Source organism: Harpia harpyja, chromosome 16 (assembly GCF_026419915.1).
Source record: "Harpia harpyja isolate bHarHar1 chromosome 16, bHarHar1 primary haplotype, whole genome shotgun sequence".
In the NCBI taxonomy this organism is placed as follows: Eukaryota; Metazoa; Chordata; class Aves; order Accipitriformes; family Accipitridae; genus Harpia; species Harpia harpyja.
Genome location: NC_068955.1, coordinates 31,161,352 through 31,188,351, shown reverse-complemented (window position 1 = coordinate 31,188,351; position 27,000 = coordinate 31,161,352). Strand labels below are relative to the sequence as shown.

Genomic DNA, 27,000 nt, shown 5'->3' with positions numbered 1-27,000 from the left:
TACTGAAGAATATCCTTCTCACTTCCTTACGCAACCCAACTACCACAATAAAGCTGGGGAAAGAGAGAGAAATATACAGAAGTTTACACGAGAGAACTCCAAGCTCATACAGAAATAGAGAAGTGCTGGTTTCCAATAGACTGAATTTGCTCATTTTACAGCCTCTGCTCCCCTAAACAGAGTCCAGTGAAAACTCTAGCCAGCAAAGCAGAGGACTTTGCATTTAAGGTTACTGGTGACTTTAACAGGCAACTGATAACAACTGATGGGTGTGTTGAATGTTCACCTTGTTGAACATTCAAAAAGAAAGAGGTAAGTTTAGCTACTGCTTGCAAGATCCCAAAGGGAAGCATTGGCAGCACTGGCTGAGGTAAGGAAAATAAGAAAAAAAAAATCCACTGGAGCAAGTCACAGACATCATTTAACAGTAAAATAGAAGCTAGCGCAGAGAGAACTCTCTGCCAAAAAAAATTTTTCTACACCTACAAAACAACAAAACTGCTGAGAGTACTAGCACTTTAGCATAAAGAGGAAACTCAAGAAAAAAAATAAAAACCACATTCCTGTTTCTATACAAATGAGTGACTTAAAACTTGCAGATCTAATCTGGACAAGATAAAGCAAGCGATTTATACTACCATTACTCTGAGATACATAATCTATCCAGATTTTTCTTTTGGTTTTCAAATACCTACAGGGATCAGATTCATTACTTGAGACCAGCAGAGTCCTTCACAGATGCCACACATGCTTAATACAAAAATCAGGAAGTTCTTTCATCTCTCGACAATTCAGTAAGAAACTGACACATCTTAATGAAAAGCTGAATACATCATTTATACATTGCAGAAGCAAATTTAAGAGATCCTACTTAAAAAGGAATTTTGGGAAAGCTCAACTGAAAACAGCATTCAAACTCATTCTGACTGCTCTACAACTCCCAGTATTAAAATACTATCCAAGCAAGCAACTGGGACTAATCCTTAACAGAGCAAGTAAAAAGAAGGGGACACAAACTATATAGTTAATCCATTAAATCTATTTGTGGTCTGACACCCACTTGAACAGATACATACTGCCCTTTAACCAAGTTATTTTCATTTTGGCATTTCTGTCGACAATAAGCAAGTAAAGGACAACTTGTCTCTATTGAAATTAAAAATATTACTACACATGGCTTAACATGAAAGAGAATACTAGGCAAAGATTGGCACGTCAAATTATTAGTCCATCTTGAACAGAATGCACGGAGAAACCTCAAGTTAAACTGCTACATTAGAGCAGGACTATGCAGAGCAGCATTCCAAAGTCCTTCCTCTCAATCATGAAAGAAACACTTAAAATTCACCACTGTCACATGGAATACAGATTTTAAGTTATGGCAGCCTAACACACAGGCACGTGAAAGTCAATCTGTGAAATGAAAAATCACATCCACACACCAAATCTGAAGACTGAGGTGAGCTCCACAGATTGAAAGAACTGGTAACTGCCAGGAAGTCCACATTGGGCCATTAGAATGAGCAGTCCAAACTGCAACTGCTTCCGTGCTTGTGCCCTTCAGTTTAAGAGGCCTCTAATTAGAAATGCAGTTTCCTCAATAAACTCGTACTTCAACCTTGAACCTGACAGTTTTCTGAACAGGATAATGCCTGATAAGACTCCGTTACAGAAAATATGCAATGTCTGCATAGCATAAAAAACCATATATAGTAATGCTTATAAGTGACAATGCTGGAGAAATAATGGAGATAACCAGTCTCTCAAAATCAGAACTTCAGCTTTTTGAGTTTCTCATATAGTTAGGAATTAAATCCTATTATAACATCAATCAAGCCTAAGATCAATTTAAAATCCAAAATACAATTTACTGAACATTTTACCTGTGTAGCTTCTGGTTGCACAGGAACTTGATTAGGCTGGGCAAGTCTTGACTCAGCATGAACTGAAGCAAAATAATTCCACTTATTACATAGTACAATCAAACCTTTTACAGAACAGCATTACCATCTGATCTAATTCAGTTGAGACCTGACCATCATAAAGATGACTATCCCTTTAGCATGGCAAAGCTATAGTCAAAATACCAATTACCATCTCCATGCAAAGTACATTTTTTCCAGTTGTCCAAAATTGTCCAGCAATTTCCAAAAGACTAAGCAAAACTACATTTTGCCCATTTATAAGTTTAAAATTTTCCACAATTGCAAGCAAAACCTAGAAGCAAATATGAATCTGAAGTCTACAAATAGTATGCTTCAAAAGTACAATTGTAGTTCTAGGAAAAACACACTTGAACAGTACTGTATTATTACTTGTGATGACCCTTTTACTATGTAGCAGTAACTGAAGCATTTCTAATAGATGACTTGCAGGCTTCCCCAATATTTATGTTTAGGATTTACCATTACAAACCTGGAGGGCAAACCATTTGTGGCATATCCAAATTTTGTGCTGGATTCATGGGCTGTGCAGATACAATGGCAGGATCAAGTGTTTGGTTCTCAAACTCCAGCATAGAGTCCTAGAAAAAAAAAAAAAAAATTATTGTATTTTAAAAATACTAACATTCAGAATACAGAAATGACCAGGTCACAATAAAGGAAGCTTAGTCCACAGTTACACAATTGCTGGTTTTACCATACATTTAAATCAATTAAATTCAGTCCATGTATACAAATCAGGGCTTACCTGACAAAAAGATAACTGAAGGGAGATTTTAATAGCCAGACAGAATAGGTGGCAAACTATTCTTTATTCCTTATCCTAAATTAGCACTTTGTAGGAAGAAAGAAAAAAAGGAATGCAAGAAGTGTATGCCTCATTTGTTACCAAGGTGTCTACTCTGTGGAGGAGGAGGAGAGGCTTTTTCTGATGTACTGCGCTACCTCCCAATGCTTTTCTAGTTGTTCTAACTTTAGGGGTTAAAAGAGAGCCTTCAAGAAGCTACCCAAAAAGTATTCTCTTCATGCATTGTAGAAGTTTTTCGTAACACAAAATTTAGAACCCGCTTACAGAGGGGATGTTTTACAGCTGGTCTCACTTAAGCAGGATACACTATGGCACCCCGTGATGCACAACTTTCTGCCTTCTCTGTAGGTTATAGTACAAACGAGGACTGAAAACCTAAGTAACATTCTAACTGTACTTTGACAGCAATACAGGTTTGCAGGCCTTGGATGAGACCTTGCCATACAGCACTATACGGTTTGCAAGACCGTAGTTATCTTTCAAATAAACTGCAGCAGGCTCTTTAAATCGTGACTAACAGCCAGAAAGTGCTATTTTGTTTCTTCGGTTCTAGCTTCACAGTACAGTGGGTCCATCATACCTGCATGAAGTTATACGGGCCCTGCATCTGCGCCATAAGGTCCTGTACTCGCTGTCTTCTAACAAGAGGATCTGCTTGAGCCACAGTAGTGAGCGTGTGAGGTTCAGGAACTGGAGGAGATGTAGCTTGTGTCTGTTGCTGCAGCGAATTTACAACCTAACAAGAAACAAGCAACCAGCTGAAATTTCAGCTTAAGGTAACACTGCACAGAAGCGACTCAGTAGTTCTTGAAATTTATGGCTACTGCCTAATTCATTATGGACGTAATTACTAAAGCATTCTTGAAGACAGACACTACATCCTCCTACAGTCATGCCAATACTGGTGGCCAGCTACTGATCTGAGCACTTCACAAGATCAGAAAGTTCAGGCTGTGCTCTATTTTCTTTCTATCTATACTCTATTCCCCATTAAGAACAGTGCGAACAAAAACTTTGTTCAATACTACGGGGATTTTTTTTATAGCAGGATTTGAGACAGCAATTTATCAACATTTGGCAATTTAAACAAAGTCAGGGAAGTGTAAGTTTCAGAAATATGCACAGATGAAGAACAATTATTTTCTCATACCTTTTTGGTAAATGTAAGTAGAGTCAGAAGTTTGGGGTCTTTCTTAAGGCTTCAAAATTTTAAATTTTCATAGCCACGTCTAGACCCAAGTGCTATCTCAAGTGCTATCCTAGCTAGCTGATTTATGGTCTCAGAAAACAGCAGGCAGCACTGCGGGACACCAGAAGCCCAGAAGCAGAAGCACAATTCATAGTGGGCAAGAAAGCTCAGATTTACTAGACATATTCCAATATGGCGCACGTAAACAAAGGCATGATGAATGGCAACATGCTTTCAAATACCACCTTATCAAAGACAGCAGAGCAACCAGAAAACTTGAACACAAGCATCTAAGAACATCCATCATCAAATAGCTTGAAAACAGATAGTTAAAAGGATGGTCAAGCTGCACAAAGCAGTACTTTCAATGTTCCTAACCGGTTTTGGTCTTTAGGCTACTCCTGTAAAAAAGAAGTGCCATTTTCAGTTTGCATTCATGTCAACAACTGTCCTGTCCTTTAAAAAGATCATTGTCAATAACTTGTCTGTTGCTTCTCTATTCCCATGAGCTTTTAATTATTAATAATCTTCCAAATAAACAGGTAAGCCTTAAACCTACAGTTGCACAGGATATAAACTAGCATACATGCACCTGAAAGTTCAAAATATTTATGTAAAATATCTGGTTTCTAATTAGAACTGCAGAAGACAGATTTTTGAACAGCAGTCATGACAAGTGACAAAACAGTCCTATTCTAGACCAGTTCTATAATCACAGGTCTGAACTTTAAACTTGAACTCCCAATATCCACGCTCAATGCCTGTAATTTTTTTTTTAATTTCTCAAAGAAACCTACAGCATTTTCCAGTATGCCTACTCCTTGCTCAAATTTACAAACACTGTTTGTATGTGACATTCAGAGCATGCAATTGCCTCACAAACTCCAATGACTCTTTCCATGACCAAATCCCTAGCCATCTGTAATAGAAAAAAAAATAAAAGATCTCTAAACAAAACTAAAAAGCAACCACAACCTACGTTCCTCTTCAAGATTCCCTTCAGACCCAAATCTCCACTATTAGCCATCCAAAGAGAAGCAATTTGACAATTCCCATGGAATTACACCCTAAGGCTGTCCACACTGGAAAACAAGCACAACTGCTCTGCTGTATTACACAGTCCCCAAACTTCAAATTATGGACTGTTTCCAAATTAAGAATTAAGCCCCGTGAGTGGAAAAAATTTTTTTTCTGAAAATGTTATTTAAAGCACATATATAGACCTCTTGCACGTGACAAAGTTTGAAAATTAAAGAAAAAAAAGCAAGCCACATGACTAGGTGAAACTTGAGAGGTAATACCAGCAGCAACTTATCTACATAATTATTACCAAAAATGTTACCAATTACTTGAGTACTATCACTCAACTTATGAAGTTCAAGTCATTCATAACAATTCAGTATCTTCAAGAAAAAACAAGTTGATAGAATAATCAAGAACACAGAACAGGGACGGAATTTTATCAAATGTTTTCCTTTTTCCACAAACAGTACAGTACTAACTTCAGGCGGTGTTTAATATTTTACATTGTCTTTTTCAACCCCCTTTTTTTAATGTCAAAAGGAACTGTTTAGGGCCTATTCCTTTTGTCTTATTATCACTACCAGGTACTCTGACCTATTATAATCATAGTAGGATGAAACTACTAAAAAAAATTTCAAGTTTGGTGTATCAAGTTGCCAACGGACAGGATGTAGTTCTAAAGTTAACAGCTTTCTAACAGTCTGCTGCATGAAAAAGTAGAGACTACTCAAGGACCACTATTCAAAAAGCAAATTATTACCCAACCATACATCTCCATTCATTCTTGGGGGCACAGCAGCAAGGTGAAACTTTTCTTTTAGGGGAGCTGAACCTCTCTGCAGAATAGTATTTGACTCATCAAATTGCATGCTCACCTTCTGACACCCTGCTTCCTGACACCCTACCCCTTGACCTTCTTAGTAGGCAGAGCTGCCCAGACACAATCAGAGGAGAATGACAGCGTATAGGAGGCCAGGGGACAAAGAAGGAGGAAAGGAGGAGAGGTAAAACCAGAAGTTTAATGAGACCACAAACCAACCACAATGAACTTGTTTTCTGGCAGTCACAGAACAGTTTCCAATTCTACACAAAATACACACACATCCATCCAATCAAAGTTCCATAACCTAAGACACAGAGAACTTTCTATACAAGCAGATTCAGATTCAGGTACTTATTACAAAGGAAGTTAAAAAAAAAAAAAAAATATAATCAATCAAACAAAAAACAGCAGCAAAAAAAACCCCAAACAACAACAACAACAAAAGCCCAGAAGCAAAACCCCCACTTTTACCAATGAAGGTCATCTTCACCAAAATTAAAACATCACTGAATCCAAACGCAAATACACTTTGAAAATTCACGAGCAAATTCTTTACTTTAAAACTTATGGAACGCCCCTACAGAAATGTCATTGTGAGACACCATCACTTCTCAAACTAGAAACATACCATACCACAGAAATATTGAACGTATCACATCTACTCGAGGGTTACTGAAAAAGAGATGAGTTTGCAATAGCCTTCCTCTTCATAAACAATCACAGAAATCTTCTGCGTAAATGTTCTCTTTTAGAATACGATCAGCTTCCAAAATTAACAGCTATCATTCACAGCTGTTACCATACTAATGCCACAACTACCTTGAGCTGAAGAGCTCAGAGGCTCTATATAATGTGTATCATCACCTTCCCTAAAGACAACTGAGTTGCATTCCCATGAGAAATGGGGTTTTGGTGCCAGTAAGAACAGCAAGAGTCACTTCAAAGACAGTTATTCTCAATTTCCCCTTTCTGTGTTAAATCTGAGAATGTAAGGTTCTTAATTATGAAGAAGCAGGCTTCAACTCCAAGTTTTTCTAAACTGCTCATTTGTACAGAGTTCAAGAAATTGGGACAGAAAGGACAACTGAAGTATCTATTCTTCGTATTGCATTGTTCTATGAAAACAAAGCTGATGTAATCCGGATTTAGCTGACTAGTAAAGATGTGTGGAAAATTAGGAGTTTCTGAAATCAGTCTGATACAAAACTACAACCTGAATTCTTTTACCATACTAACACAGTTACCACATATTATTATTATTATTCTTCCCATGAGGAAGCGTCTGAGTTTTCAACTGTGCAATACAGCCTTACAGTTTAAGAACAGAGGGAAGCACAACTGGCTTCAATCATAAGGACATCTCCTATACTCTTACGTCTTCATTCATACTACTTATATTAAGAACTACAGAGAACTGAACCTCTAAGCTACTCTGGACACTTGGTAGAAACACAGATGTAATTTGTACATAACTGAAGACAGATTGAAGCCAATCCAGTATTAACTTTAAAATACTGTGTCTTATAAGAATACCCCAATCAAACATGACTTTAACATGTGTTTTTAGAGGGTTTCTTAAGAGATTTCTTAAATCACATTCAATGCCAGTGATATTTTAGGGTTTTTTAAGTAAGGGAATAGAATGCTATGACAAGATACTACAAAAATCATTCACACAAATGGCAAAGTTGCCTAGTTAGTTCTAGAAGCCTCACACCCATCCCAAGCATTGTTAAATCTCTTAGCAGTCTTCAACACTGCAAGATACCAATTTCAGCCAGACTGAATGTAAAATCAGGCAGATTCGATAATCAGATCAAAATGGCTGCTCTCTTTTTCACGACTTGAAGAGATGATGAACGCTTACTCCACTCCTACACTTAAGAGGCTGAAGACACCAAGGAAGAGTATAAAAAATTGACCATCTGTAATTGCCTGCTGCAGAAGGCTAAAATGAATCACAAATTGTCTCCAGCACCTGAAAGATGCTGCTCATACCTGTTCCTAACAGATGGATACAACCCAAGTTCCAACATGCCAAACATTTGAATGACTCCATGTGACTTGTCCTTTCCAGTACGTGAAGAACACAAATTCTAGTATAATAAAATGATGGACTTGCACATGTAGTTAAGTCCAGCATCTAAATTACTAAACTGGGAATGGATCCCAATAGCAATGCAGCACAAACATCCCAAGTGAACAACCACTCAACTGCAAAGTAGTAACAAGTTAAATACTCGAAGAACTACAGTTCTTGAAAGCGGAGATGTACATACAAGCATATTTTAACATCAAATTATGCGCATATGCAAGCTGGAGCAGACTGAGATACTTATTTTCAGCTCCCTCTCCATGGAACTGCTCAATGAAATGCACAATTATGCCATGCTGTCAGCAGCTGTGTAGATAAACTTAAGTTCTACATTTGCAGCAAAGTTCTCTTAAAGAAAGAGAGTCTTAAAAAAAATATATCTTTTAAGTCTTTTTAAGCCAAAGACTTTTATGTCCCGTTTTCCCAAGCAAGCCACTATTGAACAAAAGCAAGTTCTCTGCAAATTTAGCCAGACTGCATAGTGTCTATTTTAGGTACTCCTGAGCTAAATATGTCATTGAAGAATGAGTAGTGAGTCGAAGCCTACTTAAATATATGTATTTTTATATATATATTGGGGGAGAAAGGGTGCAATACTAAAACCTATCATGAATTGCGAGTCAGCGGAAACAGGGATTGCAATTTTACCTGCAGTACACAAGATCTTACCTCAACCGTTTCAACTGTCCACTCATCTACCTGTTCCTTCTCACTACTGCTGAACTGAGTCTCTGCCATGAATTGTCTGTTTACATACTAAAATAAAAATAAGAAAGGGTATGAAAGTAAAAGTAAGTGGCATTAAAGCTATACAAAATGACAATCTTTCCAGTGATTAATACCTCAGTTGATTCAACTTCAGTTGGTTCAGTAAATTCTTCCGCTGGATCAGGTTCTGTAAGAAAAACGTACCATTTATGTGAAAAAAAAACCACGTTACACACCTAGAAGATACAGAGTTAGATGAAAAAATCTTCCCCATTAAAGTGGAATTTTGAAGAAGTCTGATGCATTTTTGCAGTAGTCATTTATCAAATGCATATACTTTAAAGTAGTGTTCTGGACTATTGGTACACAGGAGGTACAGCTAGGTGTAAGAATGAACAGACACATATTTACTCCTGAGTGAAATTAATACCTAATATTAGAAGCTTGTTATACATTAAGGAAGGAGTCGCCTTGTCACAAATCTTCAAGGGGATGGGATTTTGATTAGATCTGAAATTAGAGCCTCAATATTGCTGACTTGTACAGTTAAGTATCTGCTGGGTTCAGAAACAAACCCAATGTTACAGGGTAAATGAAGAAGAAACTTGTGTTCAGAATGAAGAAAACAAGAATGTCAGGAATAACAAAGACTCTCAGAGTTTTGAATTTAAAAGGAAAAATAATCACGTTACATTCTTGCTATGAAGAGTAATGTTCAGCTACCCCAAATTCCAATTTTCTCCACAACATATTCAAAAGGGAAAAAAGGTCATGAATTTTAAAGTTTGGTACCGTATTCTCGAGTTTAAGTATGTAAGCATACTCTTTGCTTCAAAAATTCTCCCAAGAAACAATTAAACTGGTAGGAACCTTTGAAAAACGGAGATGCCTCGGGCAACCAGAACCTCAATCTTTGATCATTTTAATACTACAGACGAACAAAATTTTGTTTATAAATTATAATGAGAAGTTCTACAGGAAAACAAAATAGGAAAGAGATGTTGGCAATGATTTTCATTTGCATAAACCTGCTTCTAAATAATTTGCTAGCCTGGCTTCTTATTTCAGCAAGTGACATACTGGACAGACAAATGCTGAAGGATGTGTTCAAAAACAGTACTAAGTGACTTTGTTCCTTCATTCAGCTGATGCTCCACAGTTTGAACAGTAAGCCCTTCCTTGCACATGATGGAAGACATTTATGATGTGATCATTTAAAAGGATTACAGTCCCTCCAAAGAAGTAGCTGGCAAGAGTCAACCTTACAGAATTCTTCCGGAACACCGCTCTGCTTTTCTTTCCTCATGGTTCGGAGCAAGGCTGAATGAATGGCTGACTGCCTCTATATATGTTGCCTGGCCAGATGTATACCCAATTAGCTATTTCTATTCCTCCAATTTCTATTCAAAACACTAGTACACCTGAAGAATTCAGAGAGAGGTGTTTGCTGCACTTAAAACTACATTTGCAATTTAATCATTCTGATGAATCCAAAGAGACAAGACAGTACAACACAAACGAATATGATAGTCACAAGGCATCTTCATATTCTTACCAGCTTCTGCTACAGCGTCTTCTACTGCAGGTGCAGGTGCTGCCTCTTCTTCCTCACATAACCCGTTCTGATGGTTATGGGTGCTATCAAAGTAACTAGTTTGAAGAATACGTTCAACAATCTCCTTCAGCGCTTTATCTAGGAAAATGGAAGTTAAAGATGAACAGTAACTCAATCCTAATCATCTTTTCCTTCCTTCCCAAAGATCCCACATAAATTTTATTACCCTTTTGCTGGGAAGATGTTGCTGCCCTAAGCTAGTCCACGGACACGACTGTTACAGAATTTCTTCTGTCCTACTACGTCATACTAAATAAACCAATAATCCACTTCCGTCCAGAAAAGTCTGAAGGGCAAGGAGAATCTTAAGAGTATGTAATACTCTTCAGAAGATTCGCGAAACAATTCAAAGTGAGGTAAAGTTTATGAATGTAATTACCATAGTTTTATTCCTGCTATTTCAAAAATCTCTGGTTGCTTAGTTTTCAGTTTGGAAAGTTTTAGAAACTCACTGAAGTTTCAACTGTAACTGATTTATTTGTAATTTCCTAATTAAAAAACAAATCAGCCACACTGGCAAGGCAGCATTACTGACTGTCTAGGCCAACAAAAACTAATATACTCAAAATGGAAGATTCACAACGCACATCTGGCAAGTGATAATCACTGTATGAACCAATACATACACAGAGAAGAGCACAAAAACACATTAACATTCATCCCCATTATAAAGACAAAGTGAACCAGCAATGGCTGCCAATGACATCACTAAAAGTTCATCCCAAGATCCAGAAACAATACCCAGCCCAACTTCATCCAGTAAGAGAATGCCTAGGTCTCCAAGGAACATACACCATCTCTCTTCTGAAAACTATCCCCATACCTTCTCCTTCCTCTGCCTCTTCATGAGAAAAATACATGGTACCTATCTTTGGTCTCTCACAAAGACCTAACATCACAACCGTTTCAGACTGGAGTTCTTGCAGAACAAATATTAATTAAAAAAATACTGGTACCTCCTCACAAAATTTCATTTCAACAATATAAACAACTTGATGTTCTGCCACAAACAAGGAAAATCTCATTACCGTTAAGGCCACAGTATCTTACAATCTCCTGTGTATCATTCCTCAGTAAAGCAGGTTAGGTAACAATTGCAATACTATTGTTTCCCTTTCTATGAACAGAACACAAAAAACTCTTCCAACAGCTCAATATTACTCTAATATAATAAGGATAATTGAGGTTTTTTAAAAAAGGGGGAAAGTTGTTAGCCATTTTACCTACAAAAAAGGATTACCTTCCCTAAAACTTTCCTATTGATTTCCAATTAAGAGACTCCAATAATTCCCCGAGATACAAGAAACAGACAACTGCCTAGCAGAGCCATTTTCTTAAGGTCTAATGTTAGAAGCTATGTATTTGTGAAAGTTTACATTTCTGCAAGAAAGCAGTCCATCTGTATGATCACACCCTGATTCACAGAGTTAATCAATCAAAATAGGGCAAAACCAGAATGCTTTTTGCAGGAGACAAAGGGGAGCAGCACATCACACTAAATAAGGCCATGACAGTTTATGTATTAGGTCATATTATTGACAAAGCTCCTCGTTCACACACACTTTTCCAGAAAACAAAGAATTGCTACTAAGCACCAACAGCAGCAGAATACTGCTGAAATACCAGGAATGGACTAAGCTTAAATACTGAGTAATGCTGCATCAGTTAAAAAAAAAACAAAAACAAAAACCACCACAAAAAACACCACACAGTAACTTCACACTTCAGCTATAAGTTATTCTGTTACAGTCCAGCTAAGGTCTAAAAAATGTAGCTACTCTAAAAACTCGCAAAGATTATCAACTACCAAAGTTCTCTTACATCAGACATTGTATTTTAGTTCAAGCACAAATTCAGTGTGCTATCTCTTAATACAGAGACTATACTTACAGGTTGTTCCACAAATTGGTTTTTCCTTCCCTTCCAGTAAGTCCCACAGGTGAACAGATGCTTGCTCATACTGCTCATTCAACCTTAAAAAAAATAATTTGTAAGAGTTAGTTTCTTACCAAGTCTTTAAATTACCACAGTACAAATACATTGTTAACTGACTGACAATTATAAAGAAAGGTACTTTACTGTAAGCCTACCTCATGTTCATGTCTCGTTCAGGGTACACTAGCTTGTAAAACTCATCCAGCATTGTCAGTTCCTCTTCTGTCAGCACTGGTACTCCATTTGATCCTTGTTTCAAGTCATTGCGCACTTCATCATCACCCAGCTTGTCCAAAATAAACTGTAGCTCTAGGACAGTCTTTAAACGCTTCTGCTCAGCCTCTTCTCGCATCAGTTGCTCCCTGCGAGCTGTCTTTTTAATTGTTTTCTGGATCTGTTTAAAATAAAAAGAAATTTAAAATTGCTTAAACTTCGATTCTGTAATGAACTTGGGGGGGGGGGGAGGGGGATAAATTTGAAGTGTCTTTTATTGATAAATAGAGGTGGATGTTGAACTGCCACTTATCAAACATTACAGAATAACCTGTGAAATTTGAAGAATATCTTTTAAGCAGTCAACAGCCTGCAAATTAAGACAAACTTTAAAATCAATGCCACAAACCTTCGATCATACTGGATCTTGATCATATTCTTGCATGAAATCTGTACTTCTCTACACAACTTACAAGCAGTTCAGTCAAGTAACTGCAGTTACCATGTCTAAAGCTTTAGACATGAATGTGTTATTTGAAACAAGCCCAGCTTGCTATTATCTGCTTCCTTTATGATCACTTCCTAAGTGATTTTGATCCAGATGGAAGTGGCAAAAATGTACAAAATTAAGTACCTTTTAAACAACCATTGTGTCTACTTACAACTTCTGGCTTCCGTAACTCAAGGACTTACAGCGATTAGAAAAGGCAGAGAAGGGCAACTCAACTGATTACGGGGACAGAGCAGTTGCCTATGAGCAGAGCCTAAATCTTAGGTTCTTCAATTTGGAGGAGTAAGGGTGATCCAGATTTTTCATAAAGGCCACCAGATACCATGAACAGAGTGGTTATTCACCATATCCCACAATAGTAGGAGGCATTCATTCAAACTACTAGGAGATCAGCTTAAAACAGATGAAGAAAAGTACTCTTGTTGCTTACATATCATGGGAGGGAACTCATGGGATTTAAACAAATTCTTGGACATGAGGTCCACAGACATGACACCAAAGGGAACAGGAATGCATCTACCCTCTTAACATTCTCAGTTTGAGAATCACAGATGCTGGAAGGGAATGGATGACAGATGATCATCAGCCTTTACTCTGCATAGTACCTTCTACAACTGCTGTCATAATACTGGACTAAATGCATCACTAGTCTGTACCTACAGGATGTTTCTTCCTTTCTTATTCTTAATCCAAGCATCTAGAATCCAAAATTCAGCTTGCTCACTTTGTAACAATACAAATCTTTAATCTTCTCTTTCAAAAAATGTAACTTGTGACAGTAACTTTCTCCCTCTGAAGCATCTAAACTTCTTTTTAAAAATCAAAGACATATCTTAAAATCAACTATACGAGAACTCCAATCAGGAAAAACTGCAACCAAGTTTGAAAGCAGAGCACCAATTTATTGCTCCTGGATTCACTCGCTTCCTTTAGCAGTCAGCTGACAAGGGAAATATTTCAGGACAAACTTGTCCAAAAAAGAAAAGTTCTTCATTACTAACATTCTATAAACATACAGGGAACCCTGATGCAAGAAAAGCAAAGAAATGGCTTGGCTTAGAGGTCTACAAATTTACAACCACATCAAATGCAGAAAGCAGTTTATCATGTGAGGATGCTGATGCCCTTCAAATTATCATAGTCTGTTCACAAACTAAATACACTCATTAGACCAGTCTGCTGCACTAACATCGACTACACAATGAGTTCTACCAATGTTACTGCTCTTTCCGTAAGTCATTAACTCTAACTGTATTACTGCATGTAGAATAATCCAGTTCTGTTGAATAGGTTACCCTTTCAGCTTGCCCCAGAATTACTTCTTCCTTGCAATGATACTGCAAAGGTCTAAAGCATGTCTTTTTGTTTGCAGCTCTTGGCACAAGAAATAAAGCAAAGCTGTTCATATAACTGGAATTGTCTATTAGAGTTTTAGAACTTATTCTTGATTACACTGTTGTTTTACATCCTTGGTCAAACACCAACCCAAAATATCACCTGTTTTACTAGTATTCAGTTAACTTATCCCTTACAAACATAGTATTAATCTTGCCTCATACTGTAGTTTCAGACTGTATTTGCAACTAACAAGACAGCAAGAATCTTGAAAAAGGAGCTGCAATGCTTTCAGTTGCTGAGACTTTATACCCTTTGGTAATATAAAGAAATGAAACCCTTCAGCAACTTACCAAATGGAGAAGCAGGCCTATGAAATCCGTTTCTTTTAAGAAAATGTTACTATTGGCAATAAGTGGCTATCTATAATGTTGCATGACAGGCCTGTTTTGTGATCACGCTGTTTTCCAGCAGTTCTGTTTTGTCAGAAAATTACCACGTTATTTTTGTTCCCATACACTTATGTAGTTCATCAGAAAAATCTTTTAGGAATAGTCTTCAGAAAACCTGACACAAAGCAGTACACAAAGTACAAGAAAACAGCCAAACATACAAGAAATCATGGCCATTTCATCCCTGTAAAGAGAGGTGACTACTGCATCTAGTATCAGTGAAAGAGGGTTTAAAGCTTAAGTGTTTGGATAGCCCACATTGCACCGCTTGCTCTTTACTTACGTCTTGGCTCAGAGCCATAAAACTCCTCTGCAGTTCTTTAGCAAATTCCAGATTATTTGTCACTTCCTGGTATTTTGAGACCGCATCCTAAAAAAAAAAAAAAAAAAAAAACAAACCACCACCACAAAAGTAAACCATCACAAATAGGAAAAAATACATACTTCCCACAAACAAATTCCCACCTTTTTAGTTCCTGAGTAAGACACAGCATCCCTCAATGGGACTGCAACAATGTTAAGTCAAATTTTGATTTTCACTGACCAAAATATTGGAAAGGCTTGCGTGTGTCTTTAGGGCCTCTAGTTTCTTAGATAAATACGTTCAAGTAAATGTATATTTATGCTCACATATATGACATACTAGTTTCATGTTCGGCTTTAGCCAGTTTCTGACAAAAATTAACTGGCAGGCCAGGGGAATGAGGGAGAAGAGTAATCTGGCAACTCAAAACTGCTCAAGAGATAAAGGTTTGAGAATCAATTCAGTTATCTTGAGTCAGAGCCAAAATATAGAGCATAATGTTCCCTTCTCCAGAAATCTTTATTATTAGCTGTTTTCTTAAATCTAATATTCTGATTTGCACCAAAGCAATCCAAACTCCTTAACCCACTTTGCAGTACTGAGAAATTACAGAGAATCAGATCAGGAGGAAAAAAAAAAACAAACAGCCAAGACATTTACACTCCTGCTGTGACAAAATTAATAATAGGTATGTTCTTGGTAAGAACAATTGAGCCAAAGAAAAAGTAAGGTCCTACTTTCTTTGAAAAACAAGGAACATGAACTGTATTTGCCTTTTTTTCTTAAGAATTTCCATTTGTGATACAGCGAACTAAGAAATTTATACACATATTGCATATTCCACATATGCATTAGGTGATTTACAAAATTTTACATTCTTAGCTGATTTGTAGAAGCAGAAGACATAAGTGAAAATAACAAATATTTTCAGCATTTCTCCAACCAAAAAGGATTTTATCTTTATGAAGTGTGGTAGTCAGGCTGTGGTCTTCATAAACTCAATCATGAGCTTCCCTCCTCAATATGAAATTTCAGTTATCCCCCCTGCTCATCAAACAGAAAACTTATCATGGTTTATTTTCACAATATGCCATTCAAAAATAAAAATACACAGACCATTTGTATTTCACTTGGCACAGAAGAACCAAAGTGAAGCCTAGACAGATAAAAAGATCACATGGACCAAGAGAAGCAGCTAATTCTTTTAATTGTGAACAGCTGCAACAGTTGCAGGGTACATTTTTTTCCTTCACTTTTTTCAATGTTAAAAATCATCAACAAAACATTGTTGATTACTGAGCATCTGGTAATCTCTAAGTATCAATATGCATGTTTGCGTCATACAACTGAATTTAATTTGACACTTGCTTTATATTTACTAGAACTGGAAAACTGCTGCTTAGTCAAGCTGTACAATAGCCTACTTTAAGAACCAGGCCCAACAAGGAGAGAGGCAGCATACATACAGCAAGTCCAGCTTATCTAGAGCATCACCACCTGCTGCACTGATAGCTGTGATATACACATGAACGTAGCTTATTTTCAGAGCCCTTGGTCTAGGCTACATCTCTAACTAGACTGCACAATATTTACAAGCTACCACCAAGTGACTAAGCTCCTTAAGTTCTCCCTGGGCACATTTTCTGCGAAGAAAAGGATGATGTCCAGAGAACTTCAAAGGCATCATTTAGTTCTTTCAACAGTCCTAGGTTGTAATGTATGCCAATTTTCACCACAGCTTATTTACAACCTAACCTCAACAAGAATAAAGCATTACAACACGTTCCTCTACCTATTCTTTCAGTTTTTGATTAACAGAAAAATTGAGATGTTCTAGGCAATAAAAAAAATGAGGCCAAGCCAGAGCTCAGAAAAATCTAGCTTTTAGCAAGGGGAAAGGGGAAGTGAAATTCATCCCTTCCTTCCCCACCAAGATCACAAAACAATTTAACCGAAATCTGGTTAGGTTTTTATTTTTCTTTTTACCAGTTGATCTTGATTCAGACGTTCTCCCTTGTTCATTCGTTCCTGGTAATCATCAAGTTTACTCTGAAAAGAAAGAAAAATGCTATAATGAAGAGCCAAAATCAGGTTACTGCTTTTTTCTACTTGTACTAACAAAATTAGGTACTCTAATATTACAGTGTAAACAGACTGTAACACATTACACAAACATGCAAATGTCATGTAGAAATAGTACCTGAGAAAACTTGTGTTCTGGGTTAAAAAAAAATATAAATACTTCCCTAAGAAACAAATATTTTAACCTTGTTTATTTGGCTATCACAATACGTCTTCATAACTAGTCTAATTTCTGAGGACATACACATTCCTCCTAATGGGGAAAGCGCTCTCAATGCACATTTCCTTCAGTCCGAACAACAGAGCACTGAATTCAGTTCCGAGTCAGAGCTTATTACCACTTTATCACTACAATACCAAAAACATGACTGCAAAAAACCACTGTCAATGCTATTAAGATTCAGAACTGTAATTCTGTGTAGTTGCATCAGTTAAGATAGTTTTAAAGAATTTAAAAGTTTCCAATCCTTTGCACAAGAATGCCCACCAACACAATTCATATTAAAGCTCTAAAATATTTTTGTTCAAGAGCATTAAGATTTCTTTTTCATGGGGAGAAACTGAAAAAGGAATCATTAGGTTAATCTTCAGCAGGATCAGTTCTCTAATCTGCTTAAACTACAAAACCATGCAAAACACTGACGTTGGCCAAAAGCAGGTAAAACTTATGCATGCCCAAGTGACAAAGATTCTACAGGCTAAGTTAGAAATAATCTTAGAAAGGAAGCAAAGTCTGTAAGAATAACATACCTAACTATTAAACTCTAAGTTTTCACCATTTCTGTATTATCACGATTCTATTTTTTATGAAATCTGCCTTATCTTATGCAAAGAAAGCTATTAAAATGAATCCTTAACAATTATCTTCCCAATCTAGCATAACAACAAATTGAAAAGGAAAGCAAACAAATATTTCATTTTGAAGGTGAAATAATTAAAACCCTGATGCAACCATTGTTTCAGAGTTTGTATTTGCCACTGAGTGACAGGGGGTTCTTGTTGGTGGTGGTCTTTGGTTTTTTACTATTTTTGTTTGAGGACATTTCAGTTAAAATATTTTACTGATATTTTTCTAGCTAATTCAACTTCCATGCTCAATCTCAGACCTTTTGGAAAGATCAAAGTCTGTGAAACAGTTTAACAAGAAAGCTCCTCTTACAACGTATTTGATGCCCAGCATCGCTTACTGAAACACATAACCACCCTTATCAGACTTGGTCCTTTTGATGTCACCTAGCAACAACAGTTTATTTATTTAGAAATCCTACAGATTAGATATAACACTTAACTACTTCATCTTTCAGCGTATCAGCGCCAGTAATGGCCTAGGCAAAGTCAAAGAACTTCCCAAGCACCAAAAGTGTATTACTGGGCGTTTCATGCTGGGGACAGACACTAGCAGGGTAATAGCTGTAAAACACAGCAGCCAAAGTTCATAATGTATCAAAAAAAATAGCCCCGAAGTGCATTTGGCATATTGGAAATCCACCACAACAGGAAATAAGGTCATTTTACTCTTCTACATACTAATTTTAGAATAGATGATGACATGATTGGACAATCACAGAAGTAGTTTTCATGATCTAAGAGATTGTAGCTGCGCTGCGAAGTAAAAAGGGAGGGTAAAGAGCTCAAACACTGCAATGCCCCAGTGCAAAGCCAGCCAGGTTCACCGACACCTCCGCTGCTTAAGGTAGCTTAAATCCTACAACGAACTGGCTTTGCAGACAAAGAAATTTTAAAAAGTTCCTACTTGAGCAAGTCACTTGCTCCCATGCTGCAGATTACAATTCCCTTGGTCACACTGATGCAATTGTTTGTGAAGCTGCACAGTAAACAGCCTGCTAATACAAGCCAGTTTAAACAGTTTCTACAAAAATGCATTTAAAAAAAACCCAACGATTTCTGTGATCCAGTTTCCAACACAAACCCATAAACAACAACAACAGTAAAACCAACAGGATAGAACACCAAATTCTAGAACACTACTTAGGTCAACCTTGTTGAAGAAAACATATATTGCAAAATTATGCTGCAAAACACTCAATATAATCCATTTTAGTGGCTAAGGGAGGGAAGAAACAAAAATACCCTAAATAACTACAATTTTTTCTGCATACTTTTTCCATGCATCCTTACTTCAGCATGGTTGCTATCTTCAGATCAAGTATATTGCAATAACATATTCAAACAGTGCATGAGTTTTTCCTTAAATGGTCAAATATTCTTAGGTCTAATGTAAATGCTTTGTTCATTTTTATTCAGCAGTTTATCAATTAAAAAAACAAAGAGCAATATGTCTATTTCTAACCATTAGGAATAGAAGAAAAGTTAATTCTCTTCAATTTTTCTTCCTTAAAAACCTTTGTATCAGAAAGATGAAAGCAAAAGGAAAGCCCTTTCAGCTGCAATGCAGAGGACAAGCAAATGTGTATTTAGTTATACGTTATCACAAAGATTTCAAATGCCAAGTAAGCATTTTTCTATCATCCCAAAGACACAGCAAGATCCAAATGCTGCATTACATAAAAATATTAAAGAAGCAAAATGCTTTCTTTTTAATCTGTACCGTCAAATAACAGCAATCTAAGCAGCATTAGTGCTGTAAAATAACTGCAGTAAAATTCCTGCTTAGCCACCCACTGCAGTGTCTGCAAGAAGTGAAGATTTTCTTAATTTTACTCCCCCTTACACAACTTCATCCTCACTCAGCATGGATATAGATCTTGAAGCATAAAAGCTAAACCAGCAGAAAAAAATAAGAAAGAAAAAATCAAGTGGCAAAGCAAGCACATAAATTGTCTATTAAGCAGCTCATGAGTCAGCAGACCCCAGTTCTGCAGATAGCAAGCCACTGTGCTTCAGCTCTTTTTCCACTGAGATACCTGAAGTATTTTGGAGTTCCCTAGGAGGAAAGCACTACATATAGGCTACTGCAGGGCTGGAGTGGGATGTGTGTGTGGCAGGGGGAAGGTGGTGGTGTTCACTGCTTAAGTATGTCCTAGATTTTATTTTAATAGGAATCCAAAATTGAGTTACTTTATTATGGTTAACACTCACACTCAAGTTCTCATTACCTCCTCTGAATTGCCTCAAAAACGTCATCCTGAAGTGAAACATAAAAAAAAAAAAAAAATGCGGTTACATGATATTAGCTTCAAAAACAATACTGGTCTTAAAAATGCCTGACCACTCAGCTGTGCTGTTACAGTCATTTACAGTGCTACGGTATAAACTGGATCATTGGAATGATCTGATTAAAAATAACCCTTAATAAAGGGGGCCAAGAGCAGGAGAGGAGGGAGGCACTATATTTAACCAGATAATTTCAATGGTATGGTTTATACCAGTTACAGCCACTCAAGTGTCTATGACAAGGCGGAAGGGGAGAAGGCAACCTCTTCCACCAGCTGAGGCAAACATTTTCTAATGAACACTTCACTACAAAGAAAAAATGGAAGGGACTATTGCAAGTCTGTTTTCCGAGATACCTAAAAAACTGCATGTATTTTTCTAACAGCATTAAGCAATTAAGATAATCCAAAATTTAAAATAGCTGCCTAATACATTTCGCACTGAAGCAAAAGAAAAGCCAAGCTACAAAACAGAAGTTTGTTAACCTGTTTTACATTTGTACACTGTAATTTATCTGCCCTCCACCATCATCTCCACACTCATTCACCAGTTTAACTTCTCAGCAAAAGACTGCCCAGAAATGACTAAAAAAATAAAAGTGTTCCCATTTCCTCAGAAAAATAGGCAGAAAAGATCAAGAAGGTAAAAACACTTAAACTGTATCAGTTTAATGAAACGTGGAAGTTCAGAACCTCCCTAAAACTGCCACAGTTCTCACATTCACTGTCTGGGTACACTTTCCTATTAAATGTACACACCTAACAAGAAGCTGTTTCAGTCCTGAGTTATAACCAAGAAGCTGTAATGAAGCATTAACATCAATACTCAGAACACAAACACTTACAGGTTTTCTGTTTAAACTGAATTTATTTTTGAAATAACTGTTGTAAATATTCTTATGTTTTTTCCCCAAAGTCTGGTAGGGAAGTTTGACAGTTTAGGAAAAAGTATCTCCACGCTGTATTAGTTTTAAGTGAGTTAACAAAAACACACCAATTCTGAGACTGCAGTCTCACGATCAGCTTACCCCAGAGGACACTGATCACAAAAGGGGTATTCTCCTGCTCACCACACGTTCTTGACCCTTCCCACCCACCACCAAGGACAGCCATATGGCCAGACTGACAGCTGGGTCAGCAGCCTGATCCAACCAAACACATATAGAGATACAGATACAAGAATGGCTAGGAGCAGGACCCGCTCCTTCCCAAAGCAACACAGAACTGATGGATATGTGCAATCGTCAAACTGTAAACCTCTTCAACTCTGATGAGTTGACTACACAGGAAAAAAAAAATTTTCCTCAGTAACCAGAACTAAGTTAAGCCACAGATGAGTGCAACTCCTAAAAGTTTTGGTGGCTGCATATATATGTTCTCTTTCCAAATCGCCATACAGTATTTCCTATAGAAACACCATGATCTACAGGCAAGTTGACTACACTGCAAGAGACCTAGATTTTGTTCTACACATCATTTATGTTCAAAATTAGTCACTTTTACAACAGCAAGTGAATTCTAGAACACAAACTGGGTTCTAGAACACAAACTGGGCTTTCCCAACACGTTCTGTGTATCTTTTTCTTCTGAAAGAAATGGAAAAACATCAACAAAACATCAAAGCAGCATCTGAGAAACCAGAAAATCTTTCACAGCTTGTAGGACTCATCATGTATCTAGTTACAGAACTTGCTATGAGAAATAATCCCTACGCTACATAAAACAGTTAAAACAAAGCAAGCTGAAAACAGAAAGTACCAACCACCAGGTAATTTCACAGATAAACCTGCTTGGGTTTTAAGAGATGAAGCTTGGTTATCCAAAACTGCTGTCAGAGAGGTTTCAAAGAAAGATTCAAGCTTTCAATACACAGTTGCAAATGAATTTTACAATTTCTTGGTTTCAAAATCACGTTTAATGTCCAAAGATAAATTTGAAACCAAGCTTCACAACGAGAACTTCTGGAGACACTCACAAGCCTTCAACATCCAAGTGACCCAAATAATGGTGCTACTGACAGGCAACTTGAAGCGTGGCGCTTCCCTGCTATCATTAGCTGCACCTACAAGAACAGAAAACTTATCTCAGCTTTTACTATAGGTTTGTAATTGTTTCCTATGGGAAATCCAACATTTTGTTGAACCAAGTCAGATCAACTTGAAATATCCATCTACTGTTCCAGTGAAAATTCTTGTGTAATAATGAGAGGCACTTTTTAAGTATTCATTTTTCAACCCAGTCAGGATTACACTTATTTGGAAATTCAGAGACAGGCTGATAAAGCAACAGCACCTTAAGTTACCAGCTACAGCTAAAAAAGTGTGCCATCTTTTTAACTGTATACACCAAGCTCAAGTCATGTCAAGTAGTTTAAGCTAACATGCTTACTTTGTATTTACAGTTGCTCAAGAATAATCTTTGTGATCATGTGCCCACACCTTAAACCATGTGTTAGCAAACGAGATATTTTGTCCCTCTGAGAGAACGTTTGGGTTTTAAAACTGTTTTTACATAGCTTATGCTACATGACACAAGTTGAAAGCAAAAATACTTTCGTTTTTTTCATTTGTCATTGTATCAAGACACAAGTTTGATCTACATTCAAATTGGCTTAATTTGGAAAGGTTTTTCCCTCTAAAAAAAACCAAAAAACAGAAGGAGCGGGGGAAGAAAAAAAAATGCAGGTCTTACTGAAGTATTTTCTCCTAGGGAACCTGGCTGGAGAGCTAGTAGGATTCTAACCTCAAACACCTTACAAAAACCTAGAGGAGTTCATGCAACTTTTAAATTAACTAAGTTTGTCAACATATACTCAAGTTGCATGTCTGAAGGTCTTGTAGAGAAAATAGCCCCTGCCATGCACATGCAAATAACTACTCTCCTAAGAACAGAGGAAGAAAACAGGATAGCATTCCTATCATTTCCAAATATGAAGAGTAGAACACAGACATTTTCAGACCATGTTTTCACATAGATTTATGAACAGCAATTCCATTTATCCTAGTTCCTTTTAACACAAGTCATAATCATTCTTTCAAATAATGAGGTCACTTTTAGGAGGAGAAAATGAAAGCATAACTAATAATCTAGTATTTCTAGTTTATACAGAAACTTTCAAAATAGTACAGAACTAAGTTATAAGGACTATGATTTGAAATTGTGTACTGTATTTTGATGGTCACACCATTTTATCCTCAGAGTTTAGAAGGAAACATGACACTAAATGATTTACTTCAGAATTTCTGATTTCTTCATAAAGAGCGACCTTTCCTCAACTAAAAGCTGCCCATACCATTGAAAACCTAAGATGGTACCTCTTACAGAGCAATTATTTTTCAACTTTCAAAAGCATGTGTCTAAGTCAAGTATATTTTTGTATTCGTTCTCAAATACAAAGCTCTCAAAATCATCTCTACTGGCCTTCGTTATCAGCTGCCGACAAAGAAAGGATTAAATGTTCAAGTAAGCAGAAGTTTTCAGTGAGATTTACTGGGCTTTTCACCCACTCCCACCTGTGCAGTATCCAGTAAGATTTTACTTTCTGGGTGGTTAATAAAAAAAAAAAAAAAAAATTCTCATCAAAAGATTCAAAACAAAGGAAAGCGAATGAATTTGTGTACTTCAGTAAACTTATCAAGTAATAATATAAAAATACGGATGCCCATGTGTACAATAAGCTTTGTTTTCAGGGCCCTAAGCATGCAATGTTCTCTTTATTAAAGAAAGTTGATTAACTAAAGAACTATTGATTCCCCCACCAAGGGAGAGGCTCAAGCCCACAAATTAGTAATTCTCCTTTAATACACCAAGAACAATATCTCATGACTTTTATAGCATTTACACGAGAGTCCTACTTCAGCACGTTTCAGAACTTCTTCAGCCCATTAAGACTTAGGGAAATCTTTGAACTTTGATTTATCTGTGTGAGAGCACACCTAGCCTTTCTTTTTCAAGACCTAGCCTTTGCCTTTTCTTTTTTAAGCCCTCACTGTCTAGCACAGACTACCCTAAAAAGAGATGCTCTACGCAATTTTAATGGAAGATCTTTCAACAGAAGCCACTTCCAGGAAAAAGGCCCTTCATCCCCTGTATTCACTTGCTATGACACCATAGTTATAAAAAGTAGCAACAGCACCCACAGATACATAACAAAAAAAACAAACCAAAAAACCTAGGGCCTTCATGAGAACAGTAGCACCAATTTTCATGCTCTTCTGCCAGAATAGCCTCCCACACATCATTGTAACTTAAAATACTATGAAAGTTGACCAAAAGTCCATTCAAGTAGAATGGCTAAGCCAAGTGTAAATTAGGTGTAAATTATTTAAAAGACAAATAAAAACTCTACTAGAAAGGGAAGCGGACCCGCACACCAGTAAGAGCGTGCTTATCCTCTTCATTAATTCAAAGTACAGAATGGATCAGAAGAATGTTCACCTGCTAATTTTAGTTTTTAAAATATGCATTTTGAACATCATAGAAAAATATTTTTAGAGGATTTTTGTGTATGTTAGATACAACAATCATTTCAAACCATTTTACTGTACTGAAACAACTAGAGACGTACAGAAAGATCTGCATTCTTTCTCAAGTTGAGGACCAGTGTTCTTGTGTGCACACACATTCATACGTATTAATGGCAAGTTTAAGACAGACATCTTGTCCTATCTATACGTGACTGTATTCTGTCAAGGATCAAGAAAAGATCCTCCAATTCTAAAACTTATCTAAAAGCTCTGGGCTTGCTGCTTTTTGTCGTTTCATTTTTAAAAACCAGGAAAATCCCACAGCCATTTTTCAAGTAGGACACTTCGCACATATTTACAGGTAAAGCACAGCTTGTTTCATTTGCAACTCACCTGTACAGACTGATTTACAGCTTGTATTTCCACCTTCTACAAATACAGAATACTAGTCTAGACTACTATATGATCTAAAGGGCTCGTTAAAAAGAAATAATAAAAGAGTAATTGTGCCTCTCTACTTCGAAGAGCAGAAACAGATTCAGGGCTTTGACGCAGGCATGAAATTATTTTTTAGTATTCCCTAATTTTAGCTTGGTATTACAGTGTTTTGAAGGAAGTCTTTAGGCTACACGTTATGTTCGTATTTTTCTGATGGACACCTCAAGCCCTGTAGGCTGGAAAGCCCTCTGAGGCTCATTTAATCTAGCAACACCGAGCGGGTGCCACATAAACCGTAAGCAACCACAACACCCTTTTCCTCTTCTGTCACAACTCGACCCGTCCAAGGACCACGGATTTAGTAGCTGCTATTTCTAAAAATAACTCCTTAAAGGCCGCTTCCAGCTGACCTCAGGCTCCCAGAGGGGTGAGCTTAGGGCGATGAAAAACGAGAGACGAAAAAAAAAAAAAAAAAATCCCTGGGTGGGGTGGCCGGCGGCCCCCCGGCTTTGTGCAGATTGCTCGCACAATGCAGTTCCGTCGGAGAGGCTGAGGCTGCCTCCGCCGCCGCCATGTTAGCTCCCGCTTCCATGTGCACGGCCTCCGAGGGGAGCCCGGTCCGCCGCAGTGCTTCCCCGCAGCTCAACCGCTCCGGGGCGAGGAGGGGGAAGGCGGGAAGAAGATTTGGAGCGGGGAGAGAGGGAAATGGGGGGGCCATTCCCTGAGGCGAGCGGAGAGCGGGGCTGGGCAAGGCCCCGCCGAGGGAAACAAAAGGCGGAAGGGAGGGGGATGGGAGCCGCGCCGCCGAGGGGTCTCGCCGGGAGCGAGGAGGGGGATCGCGGCCTGAGGGGCTGGGGTGAGGGGGGGGGGCGGCAGCCATGACCCCTCCGGCCTCTGCCCTCCGCCGCTAACGGGAAGGGGGGGGGGGGGGGAGCCGCGCCCGGCTGGCTCCTGAGGCCGCGGGAGAGGGCGGCCGACGGAAAGGGCCGGGGGACCCCCGAAAGGGGAAGGGGGAAAAGGCCGGGAGAGAGGCGCTCGCCCTTCTGGAACCTTCCAGCGGGCGGCCCCTGGGGGCGACGCCGGGAACAACCCGCGGAGGCCGTAGGTTCCCTCTCCCCCAGGGACCAGGAGGACGGCTGAGAGGACGGCGGCGTCGCCGTCTCGCCGGTAGAAGGAAGAGGAAGGAAAAAGAAGGACGGGGCGGTTCAACGTCCTTTGAGACGGCGCGACGCCGGGGGCAAGGCTCGCCAAAAAGCGGGGGCTTCCCGGGCTGAGGAGGGTGGGCGACCGAGGGGCCCGGAGCAGGGCGGGGGGGGCTGAGGCTGAGGGGGGGGGGGGGGTGGTCGGTCAGCCCGCGGCCGCAGGGGACAGTAGAGCACCTTTTTCTTCTCCAGGTTGCGCAGCTTTTTGTCGATCACTCCCAGGATCTGCTTCATGGCCTCGGTTTGCACCGAGGTGATGCTGCCACCCGATGCCTGCTGCGGGGCGGCCGCCGCTGCTGCCGCCGCTGGGGTAGTTTCACCACCCGGGCCCGCTTTCCCGCTGCTGTTCGCCATAGTGCTGTTGGTAGCCGAGGGCATCTCTGTGTGCGAAGAGAGGGAGAGAGGAAAAGAGGAGAGAGCGAGGGCGCGTTACGGGGGAACGGGCCGCCGGAGGGGACACGCGGGAGGGCGGGCGGGCGGGCGCGCACACGGCGGCTTCCCCACGCCCAGGAGCGCGCGGGGGCGCGGGCGCGCGAGCCGCACCTGCCGGCGCGCGCGCCCACCCCGTTTTTCCTTCCCAGCGAATTGACGCGGCGGGAGGAAAAGGGGGGGGGGTGTACCACGTGACCGCGCAGCCGCCGGCCCCGGCCAACGGTCATTTCCCCGAGTTCGACCGTTCCCTATCGCCGCCTCCCCCCCCCCCCCCCGCCGGTGACCGGAGGGC

At 38.9% G+C, this 27,000-nt stretch overlaps 1 protein-coding gene across 3 annotated transcripts in view; it reads right to left on the bottom strand.

The window, feature by feature from the left end:
- The window catches only part of CAPRIN1 (cell cycle associated protein 1), a 40,145-nt gene extending 13,353 nt beyond the window's left edge, over positions 1-26,792 (bottom strand). The window contains exons 1-11 of one of the 3 annotated variants that reach the window (XM_052810403.1): positions 26,454-26,792; positions 16,941-17,003; positions 14,934-15,020; positions 12,295-12,533; positions 12,095-12,177; positions 10,145-10,282; positions 8,724-8,776; positions 8,551-8,637; positions 3,332-3,487; positions 2,416-2,524; positions 1,884-1,945 (exon numbers count right to left, since the gene is read on the bottom strand). In XM_052810403.1, the coding sequence (XP_052666363.1) occupies positions 1,884-1,945; positions 2,416-2,524; positions 3,332-3,487; positions 8,551-8,637; positions 8,724-8,776; positions 10,145-10,282; positions 12,095-12,177; positions 12,295-12,533; positions 14,934-15,020; positions 16,941-17,003; positions 26,454-26,654 (1,278 nt within the window). In that variant the 5' untranslated portion in view covers positions 26,655-26,792. The remainder of the gene's footprint in view (positions 1-1,883; positions 1,946-2,415; positions 2,525-3,331; positions 3,488-8,550; positions 8,638-8,723; positions 8,777-10,144; positions 10,283-12,094; positions 12,178-12,294; positions 12,534-14,933; positions 15,021-16,940; positions 17,004-26,453) is intronic. The other 2 variants (XM_052810401.1, XM_052810402.1) reach the window with 2 other exon arrangements.
- Between the last annotated feature and the right edge of the window lie 208 nt (positions 26,793-27,000).